The sequence below is a fragment of the Eretmochelys imbricata genome, chromosome 1 (assembly GCF_965152235.1).
Source record: "Eretmochelys imbricata isolate rEreImb1 chromosome 1, rEreImb1.hap1, whole genome shotgun sequence".
NCBI classification, from domain to species: Eukaryota; Metazoa; Chordata; order Testudines; family Cheloniidae; genus Eretmochelys; species Eretmochelys imbricata.
Window position 1 is genome coordinate 151,895,408 of NC_135572.1, and position 24,795 is coordinate 151,920,202.

The window sequence follows — 24,795 nt, forward strand, 5'->3', positions numbered from 1 at the left end:
GGATGAATCACTACAAAACCTAATTTTACCATACTAATTTCCCCCTACTATTTCTCACACCTTCTTGTCAACTGTCTGAAATGAGCCACCCTCATTACCACTACAGAAGTGATTTTTCCTCCCTTGGTATTCTACTGTTAATTGAATGGTCTTGTTAGCACTGACCCCCAATTTGGGAAGGCAACACCCATCTTTTCACATACTATGTATAAATATACCCGCTACTGTATTTTCCACTCCATGCATCTGATGAAGTGGGTTTAGCCCACAAAAGTTTATGCCCAAATAAATTTATGCCCAAATAAATAAATAAATAAAGTCTCTAAGGTGCCACAAGGATTCCTCATTGTTTTTGCTGATACAGAGTGGTAGCCGTGTTAGTCTGTAACTCTTCATCTTATTTGCTCAGCTTGAAGTAATATGATACCTAAAATACGGAGCAAGTCAAGAAGTAATGCTGATTTTTTTTAAACTTGATTTTACAGTGTTTTAATCCTAAGTGGGTTTTTTACTGTAATACATTAATAAAACAAAACCCACATTAAAATAATGTTAAAGGTTTTTTTGGCAGTAGGCAGCAACATTAAGAAAAGTCACAGTTATGTTTGAATTTTTACTCTCAGCCTAATTTCTCAAGTCTGGTTTTCCTGTAAAACAGGGTAGCTTAGTGCTACTCTGATGATGCACGCAGCCCCAAAAGCCACTTTAAATGGTCACCTGTTGATTCCCTGATGAATGGGAAATTCTAGGGTGGCACAGAAATGCCACAGCAGCTCTCACACCCTCCTCTGAGTGGGAGGATGGGTGGTGTGGCCCAGGCTCTACTGCCAAATTGATCCTCAACTACTGGAAGATAGTATAAAATTAAGATAGCTATCAGGCTGCTCCAATTTACTTTGGAGATCAGAATGGCATCAGAATCAGAGAAGTGCAAAACTGTCTTTAAACGATTTTGAAGGCCCATTCCTGAGTTGCACAAAGAGTTTCTTGGCCACAGCACTATTTCAGGGTCTTTAAATCATTTAACACTGTTTGTAGCAATGTTGAATGATAAGGGGAATCATGTTTATATTAGAATTTTAGTCTTAACTGTGAATTTCATTGTTTTATGTATTCTTTATGTAATGCTTCTACCATAAGCACTCCACCCATTGTCCCTGGGCATGTACATTATCTTCTGGGAAGCAGTGCTCAGACTATAGGCAAGAGATAATAGACTACTGAAATCCTGTAGGATTGTCCCAGAGGAAAAGTTTCCTACTAGATTTAAGAACACAGTGTGCCTTCACTTGGCGGAAGAGAATTCACACTTTGAATGCAAGGTTTTAGCTCTTTCATGACACTTAACAGGGAAACCAGGAATTATCCAATTACAGTAATGGAAACTATGCTTGCAGTCTAAAGTATGAGAAAATACACAAAATTGGATGGTGAAAACAAAGCAGATGCATAGTAACTCTGAATGGTTTAAATGAGGGATAAGAAAACTAAAAACAAAAAGCTGGATAAACAAATTTAATGCAAGGTATGCTATAAAACTCACAATCTCACCTTTCTCAGAATACCCACTCATTCTTAGCCCCCTTACACAAACACTAACTCCCAATACACAATAAACACTATGGGCTAGCTACAATGTTTATTTGGAGTCATAAATTTCTAAAAATAATGCCTTAATTTTCATGAAGGATGACTACCTGTAGCGCCAAATCATTTCAGTGGGAGCAGAAGGTGCTCAGCAGATCCATAAATCAATCAATCAGTTCTTAAAAGTACACAAAAGTTGGCCAGTTTATAGATTGTGGGGCCGCAGGTAAATGACTCCAGTGATGGGGAAGGAAAGAGGATGTATATAATAGTAACAGGCTAAAGACTTTTTGGGGAAGAAAACGTTCTCCAGGTGAACATCAATTTGTGGAATTAACTGATCCACGGTTTCTCTCTTGCTGACTGGGGTAAGAGGAATTCTGTTCCTTCTGAGGACTGACTGATTTCCCAGTTTCCCCAAAATCCCTTGACTGAATGACTGTTCTAAAATTTCAGTGCAACCCCAGTCATCATTTCAACCAACCTCTTTACCCCAGGGAAAATGTAGCAGGCATCCAAACCAGATTTCAGGCAGATGGTGGTTTTGGAGGCACTGTATTTACATGATCTCTTTATGTTCACACTGGAAATCTGTCTGTTCTGATGAATCTGTGCATGTATACTGTGTACATATGTGCTACTGTTCAGAGAGAAACACTGAATACTATCATGTATGGATTTACCAGACTTTTAAATTTTCCAATGAATCCTGAGCTCATCACTAACTGCCTGATGGAGCAAGACTTTAAAGCTCTCAGAACTCATTAGGTTTTCAATTAGGTCTCCAGTTCTCCACTGTATTTTTTTTCTATTTGTATTGCTACCTTTTATTTTTGAGACTAGACACTTTCAATTTAGCTATAGAAAATTCCCTCTCCCCTTCCCCATATCCAAACTCTTACCAGCTCTTGTCACTACTTTCTCTAAAGTATCTCTAACAGTGCATCCTTTTTTCTCCATCCCTGCTGTTAGCATCTTGGTTGATGCTTTGGTAATCTTTTATCTCCACTACAGTAACTCCCTGCTCTCTGGCTTCCCTGCGCCTCACCTCTCTCTCTACTCTATTCAATACAATACACTGCTACCAAGATAGTCTCACATCTCTGCTCTTCTCAGATCCCCTCCACTAACTTCTTTCTTTCCACATTGAGTTCACTCCCAGGTCTCAACTCCCTGCACAAATCTGCCCTAACCTACATCTCTTCTCATCATTTTCTTTCCCCATTCTCACTCCTATGATCTTCTCAAGCTTCTGTCTTGATTGCATAGGTGCTGCAACTAGGGGTGCTGGAGGTGCAGCAGCACCCCCTGACTTGAAGTGGTTTCCATCATATACAGGGTTTATAGTTTGGTTCAATGGCTCTCAGTACCCCCACTATACAAACTGTTCCAGCACCACTGCTTGACTGTTCCATTTGCCTCCCACACCACCTGACTTCATGCCTTCCCAAATCAATGTTTGCCAAGCACACTCTCTCTGCTCCTTCACAAAACTACTCCACAAAGTGCTCCAGAAATGTCCACACTGTGCTCATTTTCTGATCATATTGCATTGTTTTATGTCTCCTCTTGCCTTTAGGCTGTAAACCTCTGTAGGACAGACGCATGTATTTATATGGCACATTTAACCCTTTGTACAATGCTGTATATTCTTAATCCACTACATAATTAACTCGTTTCATCAATAAAATTTGAAGGGACAGCTCTACTATATCCCTATTGCATGAAGGCAAAAGAATCTTTTCAGGTGTTTTTTTAAGTACTTACAGGTTTCCTTGGGTCAGTCTCTATTGAAAAATTTTCAGGATTGCTGTTGACAATTTCCAGGTCTAGGGTTTCATACGTAGGATTAAGCAGAGGGATATACATACGGACCCATCTTAAAGAAAAATAAAATCTGAGTAAGGTATTATAAATTACTAAACTTGTTCCATTATTGCCTAATGTTAAACTTTTATGGCTTTTGCTGACTTGAAAAACAAGAATTAAGTTTCAATGTGTTCAATAGCAGTAACAAGTACTTAATAGTATTAAGAATAGTGATAAAATATATTAACTTTATGCCCTACAATACCTGCTTGTGATTACATTAAGTGACCACCACTTCAGTTTTACTTCTGCACTCTATTCTCTTTGATTTATGAACTCACTCTCTAGGACTAGGACTAATTTTAGTGTCACTCATTTTAGCTATGTGGCTATTTCACAACTTTCAAAGCCACCAGAAGGATTTGATAACAGAAAGTAAAATGATTACATTTATACCATACCACACATTTGTAGTCCATAACTAGACTGCAGTGTCTGCCCTCAGAGAAAATAACTGCATAGAAATTAATGATAATCAGATGACAAATGAAGATACCTACATTTCCTTTTCCTCTCAGTAATGGTCAAAATAAGCTAGTAATTAAATGATATATCCAATAGCTTTAGATTTACTGCCACTAAGCAGTAATTCTTCTTGATCATTTTGTATCTTTCAACATTCGAACAAGACTTCTGTACTATGTCTGCCCATTTAAAAGCAGGTTCTCCCACTCCCTCCTATTCACTCCCCTCACTGCTCCCACATGAACTGAAAGACCATTTTAACTATTCATGGTAAATAGGCCCAATGGCCTCTGATGGGATGTTAGATGGGGTGAGATCTGAGTTACTACAGAGAATTCTTTCCTGGGTATCTGGCTGGTGAATCTTGCCTACATGCTCAGGGTTCAGCTGATTGCCATATTTGGGGTCGGGAAGGAATTTTCCTCCAAAGCAGACTGGAAAAGACCCTGGGGTTTTTTCGCCTTCCTCTGTAGCACAGGGTATGGGTCACTGGCTGGAGGATTCTCTGCACCTTGAAGTCTTTAAACATGATTTAAGGACTTCAATAGCTCAGACATAGCTAGAGGTTTATTGAAGGAGTGGGTGGGCGAGATTCTGTAGCCTGCATTATGCAGGAGGTCAGACTAGATGATCATAATGGTCCCTTCTGACCTTAATATCTATGAATCTATGAAACCATTTCACTTTACACAACAGTGACATTGCTCATTACAATATAATGACTAATTATATTTAAAATGTAGAGTATGGATTTTAATGAGTACAGTGACAGTCAGAGCAAAACTTGCATTACAGGGGTTGTGGAAGATGTGTGCTTTAAATCAGCCAGCACTATACCTTGCAATCTGCATTTTTTTCTTATCCTCTTATAAGCAAATACATGGAGATAGGATGTGTTCTGTAGGATATGTTATTTTCAAAGGAAGAGATCACTAGCTATTCTAAGATTCCTTTTATTTTGCCCATACTACTATAATACAATAATCCCCATTTATGGGGATGTTGACCATAAATCACATGCTGGTTATAACAACAAGGGACATATAAAATAGATTCAAGGTGGATCAGTGGAAATGGTAATTAAGGAAAAGTGAAAAATGTGATGCACACTTCGGTTTTGCATTCATTCAGGTATCTCCAATACAGAGATACCCATCTATCCAAAGCTATGACAGGTCAACTGCCTGATTGCTCCATATATTTTTCCCTTGGTAGAGCAAGTTAACCACATCCAAACTACACAACTTTTTTGTAAAAAGCAATAGTCCATAAAAGGAAAGACATTTCAATCAAATTTTAGGATTGCGACCTGAGGTCCCAATCCTGCATCTTTCTCAGTGCTGTAGATGCCCCCCCGCCCTTGTATGTTAATAATATGTTGATTTCGGTGGGTTTCCACACAGGTCTAGCACTCTACCTGGGTACAGCAGGTTACTTTGTTAGGGCCTAAACCCCCAACAGTCAAGAAGCAATTCTCTCATGCCTAACACTTACCAAGAACTCTACTAGTGGATTTCTCAGTCTCAGGGATAATCAAGAATACATGGGAGACTTAGATATTCCCTCAGACTACTGCTTTTCAATAGAGTAGTGTTACCATGAGACAGAAGACCCACATTCTTTGATTTCCTCAAAATGAAAATGGAGATATATCATACAATTTAATTATATTGATAAGGAACAGACTCATAAGGGGAACAAAATTTTATGAGAGACAACTAAAAACATTCCAAAGAAGCCAATTTGAAGAAGAAAACAAAACAAAAAACCCAAACAACCAATAGTTTTACGAAAGAAAAAAAAAGTGTTATTTTCCAAACTATCCGCAGAATTTCAAAAAGGATGTAACACTGATTTCTACTTTTTGCTTTTTGTAACAAAGAAACTATTTGGGGGACAGACAAAGGGAGCACTCCTATTATACAGTACAGTGTACCAAAATACCCTTTGCAAATATTACAAAGCAGGTGTATATTTAAAATAGCATGGTACATCAATTCATAATAAATCAGCTTCATTTACAACTTCATAGTGTTGAGTTTAAAATATAAGGGCAACTGCTATTTGAAATATTTCAACAACATTTATTAGAATGTATTTTATTTTATAAATAAAACTACTTCAAATTTCAGTGGCAAAACAAAATATGCATGATTTTCATTTAAACAATACAATAGTTCATTAAATGAAGGGTGTCTGGAATATTGTTTCACATTAATGGCTGTAACTTGCACAGGTGCTCTGACAGTTTTATAAACAGCTTCAAGATGTGTGTGTATGCAGTTGTAAAGGGGCTCAATGTAAAAAGGTATTTTATAATTGCTATTTAAAATAAAAAAAATATTATGTCCATTTAACTAATGGAGATAATTAAATTTTAACAGTTAATTGCTTTAGCTTTTGATCTATTTTTAATGACCAATATTATTTTAAATTTATATCATTTTTCTTCTATAGCCATTATAAAATAATTTATTATGCATGCTGGATCTTTTAAAATATTATAGTATCTTTTTTCCTGCATAAAAAAGAATTCCTTCCTAGTAGATCAATGAGAAAAATTATGCATTTTAATTAGGCCTGCCAAATGATTTTAAAAAGTAATCACAATTAATCGGGGGACTTAAAAATATAGTCATGATTAATCGCAGTTTTATTTGCACTGTTAAATAATAATAGAAAAACAATTTAAATTTATTGTAAATATTTTGGATGTTTTTCTACATTTTCAAATAGCTTGATTTCAATTATAGCACAGAATACCAAGTGTACAGTGCTCACTTTATATTATTTTTATTACAAATATTTGCACTGTAAAAAAGATAAAAATCTACAAGTTGAAGCATGAAGGGGCATACAAATACTTTGCATATCTGGCACGTATATACCTACAACAGTGCTATGCAAATGCCTGTTCTCACTTTCAGGTGACACTGTAAATAAGAAGCAGGCAGCATTTTCTCCTGTTAAGGTAAACAAACTTATTTGTCTTAGCAATTGGCTGAACAAGAACTAGGACTGAATGGACTTGTGGGCTCTAAAATTTTAGAGTGCTTTGTTTTTGAGGGCAGTTATGAGAAAAAAATATCCACAGTTGTAAGTTGCTCTTTCTCTAAAGAGATTGCACTACAGCAGGGGTTCTCAAACTTCATTGCACTGTGATCCCCTTCTGACAACAAAAATTACTAGATGACCCCAGAAGGGGAGAGCCCATCCAAGCCCCGCTGCCCTGTGCGGGGGGTGGGGGGGCAGAAGCTGAAGCCCAAGCCTCCATGCACCAGGCGGGGGGGCCCTGAGGGTTCAGCTCCAGGTAGGGGGCCTGTAACCTGAACCCCACTGCCCAGGGCTGAACTTGAGCCCCGCTGCTCACAGCTGAAACTGAAGCCTGAGCCCTGTCGCCTAGGGCCAAAGCCCTTGGACTTCTACCCCAGGCAGTGGGGCTTGGCCTTGGACCCTGGGCCCCAGCAAGTCTAATGCCAGTCTTGGCGACCCCATTAAAATGGGGTCCCAACCCATTTTGGGGTCCCAACTCACAGTTTGAGAACCGCTGCACTACAGTACTTGTATGAGGTAAATTGAAAAATATTATTTTTTTATCTTTTTATAGTGCAAATATTTGTAATAAAAATAATATAAAGTGGACACTGTACACTTTGTATTATGTGTTGTCATTGAAATCAATATATTTGAAAATGTAGAAAAACTTCCCAAAATATTTATAAGAAATTTAAATTGGTATTCTATTACTGTTTAACAGTGTGATTAAATCTGCAATTAATCACTTTAATCTAATTAATTTGCTTTGCATTAATTGCTTGAGTTAACTGCAGTTGACAGCACTAATTTTAATGTACCATTTGTGAACTGTAGTTAATACATCTCACAGTAATTGTTAGAAATGTTTAGAGTTCATTTGAACGTCCTTCTTTATTTAAGTATTTCCTTTTAAAGCATCTCCATGTTCTGCTCCTCTGTCACAGAGTTCTTGCTACTTTTAAGAATATCATATTAAAACAAGTTATAACATTAATATTCCCTTAAAGTGAATGTTAGGCATATTAAATTGTATTAACTGCATGTATATAGAATATCAGGGTTGGAAGGGACCTCAGGAGATCATCTTGTCCAACCCCCTGCTCAAAGCAGGACCAATCCCCAATTTTTGCCCCAGATCCCTAAATGGCCCCCTCAAGGATTGAGCTCACAACCCTAGGTTTAGCAGGCCAATGCTCAAACCACTGAGCTAACCCTCCCCCCATTTATGTATGCATAAATCATGTTCAAGTTGCTCATTTTGTTCGTAAGGCCCTAAATTATCTCAAAGATTAATACAAGGTTGTACAAAATGTCACCCAAACTCTGAGGATGTGGTTTAACACTTTCTCCAAAAAGTGGCAATGACAAATAAACTTTTTAAAAATGTAATTACTGTTGAAGATCATTTATCATATGCAGATCCATAAAAAACTAAATATGTTCTTTTATTATTAAATTTACATGGAACTTTACAAACAGATATGCTGCCTAATTTAAAGGCCTTGATTCAGCTAAGCGTTTAAGCTACTCATCTGGCTCCTTACTAATATAAGGAATTCTATTACGGTTAAAGTGGCTATTCCCATGAATATAGCTTTGCAGGGTATGGGACAAAACATGGGATAGCAGTTTAGGAAGTGGAGAGTATGGACAGATATTCATGAAGAGAAGATAGGACAGGATTTCTGGAATAAGTAAATTTGAGGAGAGAACTGAGGAGGGCCTTTGCTGGACAGAAAGTAGGGGTCAGCATGAAGCCACGAGTATGAAAAAGAGAAAAAGGTTAAAGCAAGGAAAGAGGGTTAAGAAGTGTACTGCAAGCTATTTTAATCCATTTTGTAAGAGTTTCTCTCACATATAATGTCTACTACTGTTTGTTAGTTTGCTTTTACTTTATTTAAAAAAAAATCTGCTCCTTCACCATTCCTCTTATGTTTTTCTTCTATGATGCATGGGTGTCCTGTGCAGATGTGTTCATCTATCAGTGTGAAGGGACTAGAATCACATACACTCACTTGTAAAGTAACACAAAATTTCGTTTGAAAGTAGAATCTTGAAAGTCAATGAATGTCAAATAATATTTCTGACGGGCAAGTGTTGTATTTAACAGCGCTAATCCTCTCCAATGCATACTTTCATTATGCATACTAAAGTAGGAATTGCCATAGTGGAGCAGACCAATTGTCCATGTAGGCTTGTGTGAAACAGTTGTCAATGCCAGATGCTTCATGTGAAAGAGCATAAACTCCTTATCATATACCTAATCGTGCAAGTCTATACCAAGAGAGAAGATTTATATTTGATCACAACTGGTGGTAAGCTTTAGATCTGAAACCCAAGGATACACAGCATTTGCAATTTTATCCTATCAAAGCATAACTGCAAAGGCTATTCTCAGTCATATTAATCCCACCTGTCGCAGGTCATACACAGTTTGTTACCTGAAAGGTTTTTAAAGCTACTGTTTTAAACATTATGCAAAAACATTAAAAACATTTATGTATTAAAAAATACGGAAAGGAGCAGCTATGGTATTTTACACATATTTCCTTTCAGTTCATCTATCCATTTACCAATAATTTAGACAGACAAAATGTCACTTTATCCTTAAGTTATTATAAAAACTCTTTCAACACACACATCACTAATCATATACACAGGTGTGGAAACTAGGAGTGCGGGGGCGCTGCAGCACCCCCAGGTTTCACTGTGAGAAGTTGCCCGGTGCTGCCAGAAGCATATACTTGCTTTATAGCAGAGGTCCCCAATCTGTGCAGCATGCCCCCCTCCAAGGGATTGCTGAGGAACATTTCGGGGGGCGTGGCTGAGGTTTGGGTCAGCCCCCGGGGGGAGCACCACCCAGCTCTGCTACTGGCTCCAGCCTGGCTACTGGCCCCAGGTGCCAGTCCAGGGCCTCTGCTCCTGGCCCCGCTACTGAGTATCGGCTGCATGACCCACACCCGGGGCTCCGATCCAAGCCCCACACCTGGAGTCCCAGCTGCCACTGGCCCCACGCTCAGGGATCCAGTCCTGGTCCCGGCACCCAGGGTCCTGGCTGCAGACAGCCCCGCGCCCAGGGCTCCGCACCTACCCCAGCTATGGTCTAAGCCAGTCCCCCCTTACTCCTGTCCATGCTCTCCGCCCCTCCCGGAGCCACAGCCCCACTCCTGGCCCCAACTCGGGGGCAGGGGGGGCACGAGGTAATTGGGGAATACTGGCTTTCACCACCCCCACCGTAAAAAAAGTGTCTCAGTGCCACTGATCACATAGCTGACATAGCTAAAGATAACACCAAAACATGAGTCCAGGTTTTCAAAAAAGTGTACAACATCTAGCAGCTCCCATTGTTGGAGAGCTTCTAGTTGCTGAGCACTTTTGAAAACTTGGCCCCAGTTGTGGATGCTGAAAGCTTTTGAAAACCTGACCCTAAAAGCTGCAAGTATGTTTTGAGAGTCAAATTATGTTGTGGGAATGTACGGTGAAATTTTATAGGAGGAAAAAGACAAGAGGATCACTACTACATACAGCCTCTGGAGATGCACCTCCTGAACAGAAGCAGAGTTCATGTACACCTGTAAGGTCTGCAGGAAAGAAACTTCAGTACTTCACATCTCTGGAGGGTGAGAAGGTGGTAAGCAGTGTTCACAATTTATAAAATAGGCCACTGGGGAAGGTCCATGATTAGGAAAGGAAAGTCCTATACAATTTAATAGAGAATGGTACCTTTTCATATAGAGTGTTTAAGACAACCTGCAGAATTCTATAGTATTGTAGCCAATTAGTTCATTTTATTATCCATTTATCATTGCATTATTCAGTGTTATGGTCAGCTCATATGCTAGGTCATACGCTAGGTCAATGTATGCTAAATAGATTTAAATTGTAGGATTATAGGAGTATAAGATTGACAAGTGTTTAGGAGTGATGTGTGTATTAGGTTTGTAAGTAAAGCATGGCTGGAATGCAAGGCCTACAGGCTGAGGCTTCAAAGATTTTAACTTAACCATACTAGGCTGTAGCTTAATAATGCTTGACATGAGAGGGTGACCTAGAAATAACCCTAGGACAGTAAGGCTGCAAGATTACTGTAAAAGATGATTTTGGGGGAAGAAAAGACTGCAGCATACCACAAAGTAATGTGCAAGACCACAAGACACCTAACTGTAACATTATGGAATGCCCTGCTTTGACCGCAGGTTACCATGGATGCATGTTGTGAGTAGATGCTAATGAGGATAAAGGGAACTAAGAAACAAGCTATGAAAAAATAGGGCAATATTTATGGGATGTGGAAGTACACATAAGGAAAAGAGTTGAAACACTCATGCATATGCATAAGGTGTGTGGCATGGTCAGAATAACAATGTAAAAGAAGTACCCTGGTTGGGCAAAAGTGGGAAGACCCCAAGGGAAACCCGAGGGGGAACCGTCCCTCTATCGATCATCTGTTGAGATATCCATCAGACCCTAGAATCTCTTTGAGGATGCGAGTATGACTAATCTTAGGCATTGCATGGGTTTTTGTATGATTTATATATGCATGGGTAATTTTAACTTTACTTGTTGCTTCAATAAAACTTGTAGTACAGATAAGACTTTTTACTTGTGGTTGTGTCTGCGGTCACTATCCTTGGTCTTTGTGTGTTCCTGGAGTCTGCAAAATTGAGAAAATTCACGAGAGGTGATATTCACTCTCTTGAGCTTGAAACTGCAGCAACAGGAGCTGAACACAAAGTAATTTAATTCAAAATTACTAAATTCAAATTAAGTAAGAAAAAGGCTACCATATGGATAATTTGCTACTAAATTCTGCAGCTGTTTAAGAGAAATTTATATAGAGTCATATAATTAGTTTAATTCCAATTAAATTACCCTTCCACAAGCAGAATTCAATACGTATCATAATATATTAAAGACACAATCTGTGAAGATCCTGACTGTACAAGTTTGACCCTTATTACTAGGGAAGCTAGGTGCTATGGTAACACAAATAATAATATGGTACATCTAGATGTAATCTGCTATAGTTCCAGAATGCGTACTTGTTTGTATGTTTTATATTAGATATTGATACCAAGGAACAAATTAAATTGAAGTATGATGCTGTACTTACTTTCCAAGCTCACATTCTATTTCAGGTAACGTAGTTGGCAGTGGTTTCTCTGAAGTCAGCTTCAGTGCATACCAAAACTCCCCAACCATCTCCGACAGGAATATGACACTGAAGACAGAGATATAAACAAAGTTCTGTCTGGGATGTCTTTTTGTATAACGTCCAGATAGATAAAAGCACAAATTAGAATTTCATAAAAAATAATGGAGTTCAACACAATGACCCCTTTGTTAGCTTGTAGAATTTTCTACTAAGAGTTCTATACGGCTCCACAGAATATCTGCATACACCCATCACGAATGAACAGTGATCTTTATGGAGATCCATGGGCAATCAACAGGCTTCATCTTTCTTAACTTTTCAGTTGAAAATGACAGTTTTTATATTAAAAGCAGAAAAACTAGAATACATCTCCAACTTTAACTTATAGGAGCAAATTTTAATTTAATTCAAATATCACAGCAGTTTGCTACTTGACGTTTGGAGACCTGCTACATTATCTAAAAATAAAATAGGGAGACATCATTAGTCCATTCTAAAAGGAAAATACTTTTAAAAACCTAAGAGATCAAAACTGAAATATATATAAGAACATGACAAAAGGATATGTTTCAATAGCATATTCATTATTCTACAATCAAATCTTGTCAGGATTGAAAGTTTTCTGTTGCTATGTGATTACTCAGAGTAGTGTATTTTTGTGGCAGGCATTTTAACACATTCCATTCTTGTTACAGTTTTGTTTTTCTCGCTCTCTCATTTTGTGGCCAGGAGAATCACAAAAATAAGTGAAATAAAATTACAGTGAACACGTTAAATCATTCTAACAGCTAAAAATACAATGTGCAAACCTGAGCTGCATGACGGATCAGCTCCTGTTTTAAACCAAGAGACATGAGTTCTGAAGACTATTCACTGTGACCACTTTACACTGCACCCCTAGCATAAACTGGCTTTGAAGTCAGCATTATGCTACCCAGGGAAGATCGCTCAAGTGTAAAGATGATAGCAGAGCAACCATAAGGGATTTTTCAGCACTCTTCCTCCCAGTTGCTGGCATAAACACGGTAAAGAGGTAGTAGCCTGGCTGCACTTGCCATGCCAATTCCTGACTGCATTTTCAGACCCTCAGAATTGTTTGTCCATGATTTAATTTCGAGCAGACCTCAGGTTGCTCTAGCATGACACAGGGAGACCAGCTTTGCACAGAACTATAACAGGATCAGGGTAGTGCAAAATTTACACCACCTTTGCACATGCCCCCTTGACCTGCATGCTTCAGATCAGCTGAAACCAAGAACTGCCCCATAGATCTATCAAGTTAAAAGCACATATTTTGTTATCTGAAAATTATGAACTTGAAAAAAATACTCCACCAGAGTATTCTGACACAGCAAAATAAAATATATTTTCATTCTCAGCTTTCAGAAATGATCAGTTCTGTATCTTGTCTCTGAAAATTTTACTAGAATGTTAACAGTGGTCATTTCTATAAAACTATAGCCTCTGAAAGCTGTAGTGCAATAATACTTGGCAGTATTCTTTTTCTTGAGAAAATCAATAAGAACAATTTGAACAATTGCTTTCGGGACTGCTTATTTTGGTGAACTTCAGCCAACTAATGTTTAATTAACAATGCCCTCAGAAAAACTCTTACAATTCTGCAGTGTTCAGCAGCCTGCCGTTACTAGTTCAGCTGAGAACTATGATCAGTGGCAGCAACTCTGAAACCAAGACCAAAAGGTCATCAGTCTCATCACTGGTAATTATCATACTGCACAGACTGAGTTTCCAATGTGGTGAAACATCTTTAATTTAAATCTTCTCCATATTCATTAAGAAGATCATTTCTAATTAATGGGGAATTCTCAAGCTAAATAGATTTCCATGAAGACTGATAAAGGGTTCTTCACCTGTTTTTAGTGAAGTCATTTTAGTTTAGTTCCCTTTCTGCAGAAAGATGGCTCCAGGTCACTCCCTTTATGGCAAGTGACAAAATTAACAATTAATTTGAAGTCCATAATTTGGAATAGATATTACTTTAATATCAGAAAATCTAAGAAAATGTACACATAGCTCAAGTGATATCCATCAAAGAATTGTCATCTGCCTATCAGGCATCAGATTTATTCAAAAAAAGTGGCAGGTTTGTGTTGATATATCTAATGTTAAAAAAGTAATACAGAGAACACAATATATTTCTAAGTAACATTCTTGGGTCAAGGAGTTATCGTAGGGTCTAGAGACAATATTTTTACTTAATATCATAAAGCACATACAACGTGTTTACACTCTGAATCTTACCTTCCTTCTGAAGTGCCAGTACCAGCTGGGGAATACTTTACTTCATATGAAAGAGTTTCTTTTGGCTGAAGAACAAGAATTGTTTCTCCACTAAGTGCAGCACCCATTAACAATACATCGAACCGTAGAGTTTCATGTGTAGGATTAGTGACGGGAATTTCAATGCCAATGGTATCCTAGGAACACAAAATGAATGAATTATAGGACTTTCACTGTCAAAGAAGTTCGTCAAAGATGATGTAAGGAAGATGCTTCTACATTAATTGAATTTAATAGCACATAGGCCATATTTAATTTGATAACAAATTAACATAAAGTAAATGCACCAAGAGGCAGCAGCAGCCAATCGCCCAATCATAAGTCACTTCTTGTTCCAACTGGTAATCAGGGGTTATCAAGCTCTCCAGCCAACCCTCCCCACCAATATGCCATGCAGACTACCAAAGCCCCGGCTTACATCATAAAGCTAGCCAGCATCCTATCATTGCAGAGAGAGCTAGTGCAGCCCCAAGTGACCTCTCAAGGTCACTGGCAAGTTTTCTGAAAGGCTCCCCCCTCTTCATTTTTAAATCCCATCATAATGCTTTACATGGTAAAAAACTAGAAGTCCAACCCCATTTTGCTATCTCTCTTTTTTAACCCCTATTTTCTTGTCTGTTTTTCAACTGTGAACTCTTTGGGCAAAAAGCATCCTTTCTCAAATGTCCAGAAAGCACATAGCATATCATGGGAACTACCAAAACTAAATAATACATAATGGTATCAAAAACAAGATGGAGACAAAACTGTGGCCTGGATAGATACACATTTACACCCCTTTATTGGATACCTACAACATGTCTAGAAGTCCGGGAGAGGAAGCAGATTCCACAGAACTGTTATGTTTCCCTCTTGGGCTACTTTTGGAGTACTGCAACAATGCACTTTGTCTTATTTCAGGGGTCATGGTTAAGCCACAAATGAGCGTATAGTAAGTTTGGCCCTATGTACTTTATACCCAAGCTTTATTCCACGTCAGAGATGAAATATTTCATCCAGGTAGGGATGGAGTATTTTACTGAAGGAGGCCCACCCTTTGCTGGTTTTTACATGTACCGCACACACTTTCTCCAAACCATGTTCCTTTTTCTAGTACTGCACTCACTCATGAAAAACATGTTAACGTGCATTCCTATTTTCTGCCATTCTCCAACCAAAGGCTGTCAATGTGCAGCACATTCTCTTTTTTGTGCTTAAGACAATGTGATTCTCAGAACTAGGGTGACCAGATATCCCATTTTTATAGTGACAGTCCTGTTTTTGGGACTTTTTCTTATATAAGTACCTATTACCCCTGTCCCATTTTTTCCACAGTTGCTATCTGGTCAGCCTACTCAGAACCGAATATGGCCCACAGCTTGAAGTACAAAAATTGGAATCCTACCTTAATATGAAATAAGACAAAAACAGAACAAAATATCTGAGAAAATGAAAAGATAGTAAAATTTTAGCATGAAATATTTTACATCCCACTCTCAGCTGCTTAGCCCTACATTGCACTTGCCTACAATTTAATGCATTCCTTTACATTTACAGAAAATGGCTGCTGGAGTTGAACACACATAAAATGAATTTAATGTTCTACAGATGGTAGTATTACACCAACAGTTTAAATCATTCAAGTGCCTTCCATCAGGAAGATGCAAATTAAATTTGCAATAAAATATTTTAAAGCTCAGATTAATAGTTTTTACTGGTTTAAACAAATTTCTAAATGTATTTACTATTTTATTGCTAAGGGCTTCAAAATGAAGAACTATAAAGGCATGTGTATGATTGTGTTTAAGAAATATCTTTATAGCAAAAGGGAAATACTTGAATGTCTGTCTAAAAAGAAACTGTCAATTTTTTAAAAATCATTTTATTCAAAATAAAGGACAGTTAACTGTTCCATAACTGGCATTCTTCGAGATGTGTTGCTCAGGTGTATTCCACAGTAGGTGTGCGTGCTCGCCAGGTGCACCGGTACTGGAAGTTTTTCCCTTAGCAGTACCCATACGAGGGGAGCACCGCTGCGACCTCTGGAGTGGCGCTTCTATATCGCGCTATAAGGAGAGCTGCACACTCCCCCCAACCTCAGTTCCTTTTTGCCGGACAACTCCGACAGAGGGGAACGAGGGCGGGATGTGGAATACACCTGAGCAACACATCTTGAAGAATGCCAGTTACGGAACAGGTAACTGTCCTTTCTTCTTTGAGTGATTGCTTGTGTATTCCACAGTAGGTGACTCCAAGCTATATCTGTTGGAGGTGGGTATGAGTTTATGAGTTTCCGGGACGCAATACCGCCCTGCCCAACCCAGCATCATCTCCAGTTTGGGAGATGATTGCATAATGCGAAGTAAACGTGCGGACTGAGGACCAAGTGGCAGCCCTACATAGGTCTTGGACAGGGACATGAGCTACATAGGCCGCCGATGAGGCCTGAGCCCTCATAGAGTGCGCCCTGATGATCGGTGGCGGGGGAACCCCTGCCAGATCGTAACACGTGCGTATGCACGAGGTGATCCAGCGAGAAAGGCACTGGGTGGAAGTGGGTTGCCCCTTCATATGCTTGGCCAAGGCAATGAACAGTTGTGAGGATTTGCGGAAGGGCTTGCTCCGATACAGATAAAAGGCCAGCGCCCTATGCACATCGAGCGCGTGATGGCAGCGCTCCTCGTTGGAGGAATGGGGCTTAGGACAGAGCACTGGAAGAAAAGCGTCCTGCTCCATATGGAAGGCGGAGACCACCTTTGGGAGGAATGTGGGCGAAGCTGGACTTTATCCCTGTGGAAGACCATATATTGGGGTTTCAAGGTCAAGGCCCTGAGCTCCGAGACACGTTGGGCTGACGTGATTGCTACAAGCAATGCGACTTTCCATGAGAGGTAAGACCAGGAACATGTGGCCAGGGGTTCAAAGAGGGGCCCTGTGAGACGGGACAACACCAGTTTTAGGTCCCATTGCGGTACGGGGGATCTAGCATACTGGAATGAACGGTCTAGGCCTCTCAGAAAACGAGAGGTCATAGAGTGGGAAAAGACCAAGTGGCCTTGCACCGGTGGGTGGAAGGCCGATATAGCCGCCAAGTGTACCCTGACAGAGGCGGGTGCCAGCCCTTGGGTCCTAAGGGACAGGAGGTACTCAAGAATAAGCTGGAGTGATGAGGATGATGGGAAGGCTCCCCACTCTCCTGCCCATCTGGAAAATCTGGACCACTTCACCAGGTATGCCCGGCGTGCGGATGGCTTCCTGCTTTCTAGGAGGACTAGCCTGACTTCCTCTGAGCACCTCCTCTCCTCTTCACCTAGCCACTGAGCAGCCACCCTTTCAAGTGGAGCGTGGCTAGATTGGGATGGAGGAGACGGCCTTTGTCCTGTGAGAGGAGGTCCGGGCAAAGTGGCAACTTCCTCGCAGGGGGGAGGCTGCTAGGAGGTGTAGGAGGGTCCCGTACCTGTGCTGGTCTCACGCTGGTGGTTATGAGGTTGACACGCGTCCTGTCTGTTTTTACCTTTTGCAGGACTTTGCCGACGAGGGGAAATGGTAGGAAGGCATACAACAGCTGGCCTGACCACTGTAGGAGGAAGGCGTCCGAGATCGCCCCCCTCCCCACTCCTCCCCTGGAGCAATGCCGCTTCTGGCGGGTCCCAAAGGAACTCCCCACTCTCGGAAGAGCAGGTGAGTGACCTCCGAGTGGAGCGACCACTCGTACTGATGGGAGAAAATCTTGCTGAGGCGATCAGCTCGTGCATTGCGGACGCTGGGCAGGTGAAAAGCTCGCAGGGAGATATCGTGGCCTATACAGAACTCCCATAAGCTCAGGGCTTCCAGACAGAGGGCCAAGGAACGAGTCCCGCCCTGTTGATGTAGTACACTGCAGCAGTGTTGTCCGTAAGGACCCTGACCATCTTGCCACGACGGTGAGTGCTGAAAGCTACACATGCCAAATGAATTGCCCTGAGTTCCTTGACATTTATGTGGAGGGACAATTCCAAGGCCGACCACCTCCCTTGGGTTTGTATACTCCCTGTGTGAGCTCCCCAGCACAAGTCCGATATATTGGACACCAGGTCTAATGATGGGGTCACCTCCCGAAAGGGAACCCCTTGCAGCATATTGTTTGGGTAAGACCACCATTGCAGGGAGGTAAGTATCGGGGACGGAACCATGAGAACCTTGTACAGCCCATCCCGGGCCTGGCAGAACTGAGAGGCTAGCCACAGCTGGAGGGGCCTCATAAGTAGCCTGGCGTGGCAGACCACATACGTGCATGCCGCCATGTGTTCAGGATCTGGAGGCACACTCTTGCCGTTGTCACCGGAAACCCCGTGACCGAGGCAATGAGATCTCGTAGGGCCTCAAACCTGCCCAGTGGGAGCAATGCTGCGGCCCTGGAGGAGTCCAGCAGTGCCCCGATGAACTCTATGTGCTGTACCAGAACTAACGTTGATTTGCTCTCGTTTACCACTGGACCAAGAGCTTCACATGTGGACCTGAGCAGCTCCACATGGACCTTTACCTGGGCCCGAGAGTTGCCCTTGAGAAGCCAATCATCCAGGTATGGGAAGATCTGTACCCCTTGCCGTCTGAGGCAGGCCACCACCACGGATATGCACTTTGTGAAAACCCTAGGTGCTGTGGATAGGCCAAACAGAAGGACTGTAAACTGGTAGTGGTCTAACCCAACTAGGAAGCGGAGGAAGTACCTGTTCCCCTCAAAAATGTGAATGTGAAAATACGCGTCCTGAAAGTCCAGGGCCACGTACCAGTCCCCCAGGTCCAGGGAGGGGATAATAGAGGTCAGGGACACAATGCGGAACTTGGAATGGACCAGGAAGAGGTTGAGATCCTGCAGGTTCAGGATGGGCCTGAGACCCCCTTTTGCCTTGGGGATCAGGAAATACCAGGAGTAAAAACCCTTTCCCTGGGCCTCCGCCAACAGCCCGGACAGGAGCAGCCATGATGCCCTGAGCATGGATATGGCGGAAGCCATCGAACGGGCTGCCGTATCAGCCGCTGCTTGGAGGGATGCTTTGGCCACCGCCACCCCTTTCTCCACCAGACCCTTGAAGTCCTTCCTCTGCTGCTCTGGGAGGAGTGGTTCAAACTTTGGCAGAGACCCTCATAAGTTAAAGTCATATCAGCTCAGTAGGGCCTGATGATTGGCCACCCTGAGCTGGAAACTTGCAGAGGAATAAACCTTTCTACCAAAGGAGTCCAGTCTCCTGGAGTCTTTGTTTTTGGGGGTGGGCGCGGGCTGGCTCTATCGTTCCAGGTGGTTAACCGATTCCAATACCAGAGAATTAGGTGCTGGGTGGGAATGGAGGTACTCGTGATCCTTAGCCAGCACAAAGTACTTCCTCTCAGCCTTCTTGGAAATGGGGGCCAAGGAAGAGGGAGTTTGACACAAGGTGTTGGAAATGTTTGCTATTCCCTGGTGGAGGGGTAGGGCCACACGGCCCAGTGCCGAGGACAACAGCACATTAAAGAGTGTGTCAGATGGGCCCTCTGTCTCCTCAGCCTGCAGCAGGAGGTTGGACGCCACCCCCTTTAACAGGTCTTGATGCACCTTGAAATCCTCCTGTGGCATAATGGGCAGCGGTGCTGCTATGGCGTCATCCAGTGCCAGAGAGAGGGCTGGCCTGGAAACATGGGCCTCTGGCAGTACTGAGGAATCAACCCCCAGGTCGGAGTCCGGGCGAGGGGCCGCCGACTTGTGACTTGTTGACTTGTCCCTCGGCCGAGATGGAGAGGCCAATGGGGCCTGGGATGCCCCAGCCACCTAACAGGTTCCCATCTGGGTGAGCATCTGTGGCCACAGTGCCCATTGGCACCACTGCCCCTGCCACGGGGCCCCTTGCCACTGTCCAAGTTGGGGCCCTGGCGGTGCTAGCTGGTCCGACTGAGCCCCACGACCCCGTGATGGGCGGTTGGGTGCTGAGGCTGAGGTCACCGTCGAACACACGGTCCCATAGGAGTGGCGGGAGTGATGGTGCCTGCGATGTTATCTTCCGCGGAACTGGGACCTCGACGTCCAGGATTGGTACCCGTTGAAAGTGCTGCTCCGGTACTCGCCCCGGAGCCTGGGGCTGCGATGCTCTGGTGCCGGTGAATCGCAAGGAGAGTCCCGACTGTGATGTCTGGCAGAGCAGGAACTTAAAAGGAAGCGTTGACGTCGGTGGTGTCGGGACTGGATGCGATAGCTGCGACGCGAGGAGAAGCGTCTACAGCGCCTGAGTCCACTACTGCGCAGCGTGGAGGGACCTCGAGACTCCTGTCCAGGCGGTGAACCGGTTAGCCTGACTGGCATCAAGGGCGGGCGTGGGCTGTGAGATGACTGGCCACTGCGCGTCGAACAAGGCAAGGAGCGGTCCTCAGAGTGGGAGCTGTGCCGCACCGGGGAGGTCTGGTGAGCACCCAGCGGCGGCTTGCTGAGGGACCGAGGGCCCATCATCAGTGGTGCCCCTGGTACCAGCAAACTCAAAATGTCTCGCGCAGCCTGGAAAACCTCTGGTGTCGATGGCATCCTGACTGCTGGAGACGCATGCGCAAACGGTGCTGGGCTGCTCCACTCATCACAAGTTGGAGGCTTCGGGCCCGGGGGGCGGGGTGGGGAAATCAAGGGCTGCCCGACATGGGAGCAGCCTCTTCCCTTTCCTTCCCTCAGTGCCACTGCAAGGCGGAGCTCTTCCCCTGCTTCTTGGCGGGGGAGCGGTGCCGGCTGGAGGAGGGGACTTCACTGCACACCTAAAACGCGATGCCGGGCGCCAAGTCCACTCGGCGTGCCGGAGTTAGGGCCAGTGCCAATTCCATAAGGAGAGTGCGGAGCCTGATGTCCCACTCCTTCTTAGTCCGCGGCTTGAATGACCTGCAGATCTTGCAGCGTTCTCTCAAGTGAGTTTCACCCAAGCAGCGAAGACACTCAGCATGCGGATCGCTCCTTGGCATGGAACGGTGACAGGAGCCACCCGATTTGAAGCCAGGGGCACGGGACTTACCCTGAGCCCACTCTAACAACTAAAACTACTAACTACTAACTGCTAACACTAACTAGAGGTACTACTAAGAACATTGGAAAAGGCTGCAGCAGAACTGGAGCAAGAAGTTCCGACTACCTTCATTGGTGGCCAGAAGGACCTGAGGGTGGGGGGAGTGCACAGCTCCCCTTTTAGTGCATTATAGAGGTGCCACTCCAGGGGTCACAGCGGTGCTCTCCCCCGCCCCCCCCTTACGGGTACTGCTAAGGGAAAAACTTCCGGCACCGGTGCACGTGGCGAGCACGCACACCTACTGTGGAATACACCTGAGCAATCACTAGAAGAAGAATTTATAGTATCTCCTTAGAAACTTACAAAAGAAACCTGTTCCATACCAAACACCTTTCCCTCCATTGTGTTCGTGGACAACTCACACACTCACAGGCTTGTTATTGCAGCGATGATCATGAGAGCAGTTCCACTGGCATCTTTAGTTGGTGTGTATGTTATAAATGTCTAGAGTGATTCTTGAAATGCATTACTTTTGCACCTAGCCCTTTATGTGGAGGCACAGTACCAGGAAGAACTACAAGATTTCCATCTACACTTTGAAACAGGTGTTTCTCAAACAGGCCCAGGGCAATACCTACTGGAGCAGAAACAAAAGAGCTAAAGCAGCAGCAGTTCCCAGCCAGATTTACAATACTTTAGTTAGACTTACAGGTGGTTGTTCAATTTGTTTTTATGTTTTGAGGGAACATTTTTATCAGCGACCTAGAAGAAAACAAAATCATCACTGATGAAGTCTACAGCTCAACATAAGCTGCCACATTATTAGCCAAAAAGGCTAATATGATCCTGGAATGCATAAACAGGGGAATCTTGAGTCAGAGTAGAGAGGTTAATTTATCTCTGTATTTGGCACTCATGTGACCGCTGCTGGAATACTGTGTCCACTTCTAGTGCCCACAATTCAAGAAGAATGTTGATATATTGGGGAAGGTTCAGAGAACATCCATAAGAATGAATAGAGCATTAGGAAATATACCTTGTAGTGATAGACTCAAAGAGCTAAATCTAGTCAGCTTAGCAAAGAGAAGGATGAGGGGCAACTCAGTTGCAGTCTATAAGTGTCTACATGGGGAACAAATATTTAATAATGGGCTCTTCAATCTGGCAGAGAAAGATATAACACAATCCAAAGGCTGGAAGTTGAAGCTAGACTAACTCATATTGGCAGTAAGGTGTACATAAGCCATTGGAACAATTTACCAATAAACATGTTGGATTCTCCTTCACTGACAATTTTAAAATCAAGATTGGATATTTTTTCTAAAAGATATATATGCTTTAGGAATTATTTTGGGGAAGTTCTATGGCCTTTCTTACACAGGAGGTCAGTCTAGATGATCACAATGGTCCCTTCTGGCCTTGGAATCTATCAACATGAATCTATGAGAAAGAGAATGGCTGTTACTTTGCCCATTGTGATTACTCCCAAGACAAGTTAGCTTTAGCAGACCACTTGGCCAAAAATCAAATGATAATGTGCATACTTAGTGCATACCTTCCCATACATGCAAAGGCCTCTTGTTTTTACTCTGTTATAAACTCCTACTTCTCTTCCAGGTAGCTATGGGTGAACTGAAAATGTTCCTTTACCTTTGAAAATGATCTTCCAATTCTAATAAAAAATTCAATTTTTGCTTTGTTTTTATAAACTTATTGATGAAATACTTACATGGATATTAATCTTAGTGGTAGTCCACCCAGCACTGAGGTACTCAAAACAGTGGAGCTTAAATATTAATTAATTTGGTTGAGTGTGATCTTGTAGCTAACTCAGATTCCACAACTTTGTAGCTCCATAAATAAAACTTAAAATTATTATGCTAGCATGCCTCTTTGCAACTATCACAGGTTAGAAGAACCACTATACAGTCATTACTGGCATTGATATGTATAGATATACAATCAGAAATCATCTAGGACTAAAACTAAAATTGTGGGATTTTTTAATTTATAAAACTCACCACAAATTACACCTCAAGACTATTGCATTCCTTTGACTTTATCCAAACCTCTTTGCCCATCCCTAATATTAAAGAACTTCCTCTTCCAAATTTTGGAATCAACTAAACTCAAATGTTTTGTGAATTTCAAAATTTTCCATTTTTGCCCACTGATGCAGTTCTCGGATTCAGGAAGTATAAAATGCAAAAGCAGTTCTTGAGATCTTTGTATCCTAACTGGAAGCAGGAAAAGTAAGAAATATCAAGAAACAAATTCTGCTTTTAAATTTTTTCAGCCTATTTCTACAAGCCCAACAATGTTGAAAAGTTTAGGTAAGATTTTTTAAAAAAAACATGTTACCTGATAACTTTGGGTTGGACAACAGCTAACTGCTGAACTTTTGAGGTTTGCTTCTCACTTCTTAAAGTTTCATATACAGAAAAATAAATTGTATCATTAACTTTAGGTTTCAGCCATAGTATACTAGAGATTCACAGAAACAAACTTAACAAACTTGTCCCGTGTGTTCATCCACCAAAAAAACTTCTTTAGAATAACTGTCAAGAACATCCATGCAATTCACTGATTCAGAAGTCATAAATAATAAATTAATACTAACACTATTATCAATGCCTTTGGTTCTGAAAGATCTCTGATTAAAGATAGGAGTAATCTCAGGGTGCAGACCCAGAGGAAAGTTATTTCTCTGGGTCTCTCCATGCACCCAGCTAGTTCTGCTCTCTCGTCTTCCCTCTCCCTGTTAGGGTTGACGCATGAATCCTTCCTCTCTATAGAGCTACTCCCATCTCTTGTATATCTAGGTTAATAAAACCTCTGATCACTTAAGCTTTTCCCCATGAAATAATGAAACACTGCTTCAGGAAGCCGCATACATACTCCTACATATAGGCAGAGTGTGCAAGTAAAGCAGCTTCTCCAGTCCATATGGTAGAGACTGGAGTGTAAAGGTATTTTAATTTTATTCTCATGTCGTTAAATTGTATTTTGGGACTGGACAGCCCTGTAATATCATTTTAGGAGACATGGGGGTGTACCCATCCCATTTGGCAGAGTAGGTGCCCTTTCTGCAATGACATTATTTGGGGAAAAGATATGTCCTCTCTTGAACTATTGCTTTGAGAAGTGGGACCTCCACTCCTAAAGACTATTTTGGCAGATGAAGCCTCTCCCCAACAGCTTTAATAATAATCAAAACAGCTTTTCTTTCTCTTCTTCCCCAGCCCCACCCCACAAAAGAGGTGGCTCTTGGTTCCCCTACTTTCCCTTCCCGCAGCAGGAGATGCTTTAGGCCTGAAGATCTCATTGTTCATGCCTTCCCCAGGAGCAGCTCCCCTTTTGTTTCTGGGAACCCACGCAGCTGGCATCAGCCAAGGCTTCAAGACTACACTC

At 42.2% G+C, this 24,795-nt stretch overlaps 1 protein-coding gene across 1 annotated transcript in view; it reads right to left on the reverse strand.

Annotated features, from left to right (window-relative positions):
- Nucleotides 1–24,795, reverse strand: part of CFAP47 (cilia and flagella associated protein 47) — a 627,152-nt gene that overhangs the window by 149,532 nt on the left and 452,825 nt on the right. Inside the window, exons 53-55 of the mRNA XM_077807214.1 lie at nt 14,375–14,550; nt 12,071–12,178; nt 3,355–3,466 (exon numbers count right to left, since the gene is read on the reverse strand). Of these exons, the coding sequence (XP_077663340.1) occupies nt 3,355–3,466; nt 12,071–12,178; nt 14,375–14,550 (396 nt within the window). The remainder of the gene's footprint in view (nt 1–3,354; nt 3,467–12,070; nt 12,179–14,374; nt 14,551–24,795) is intronic.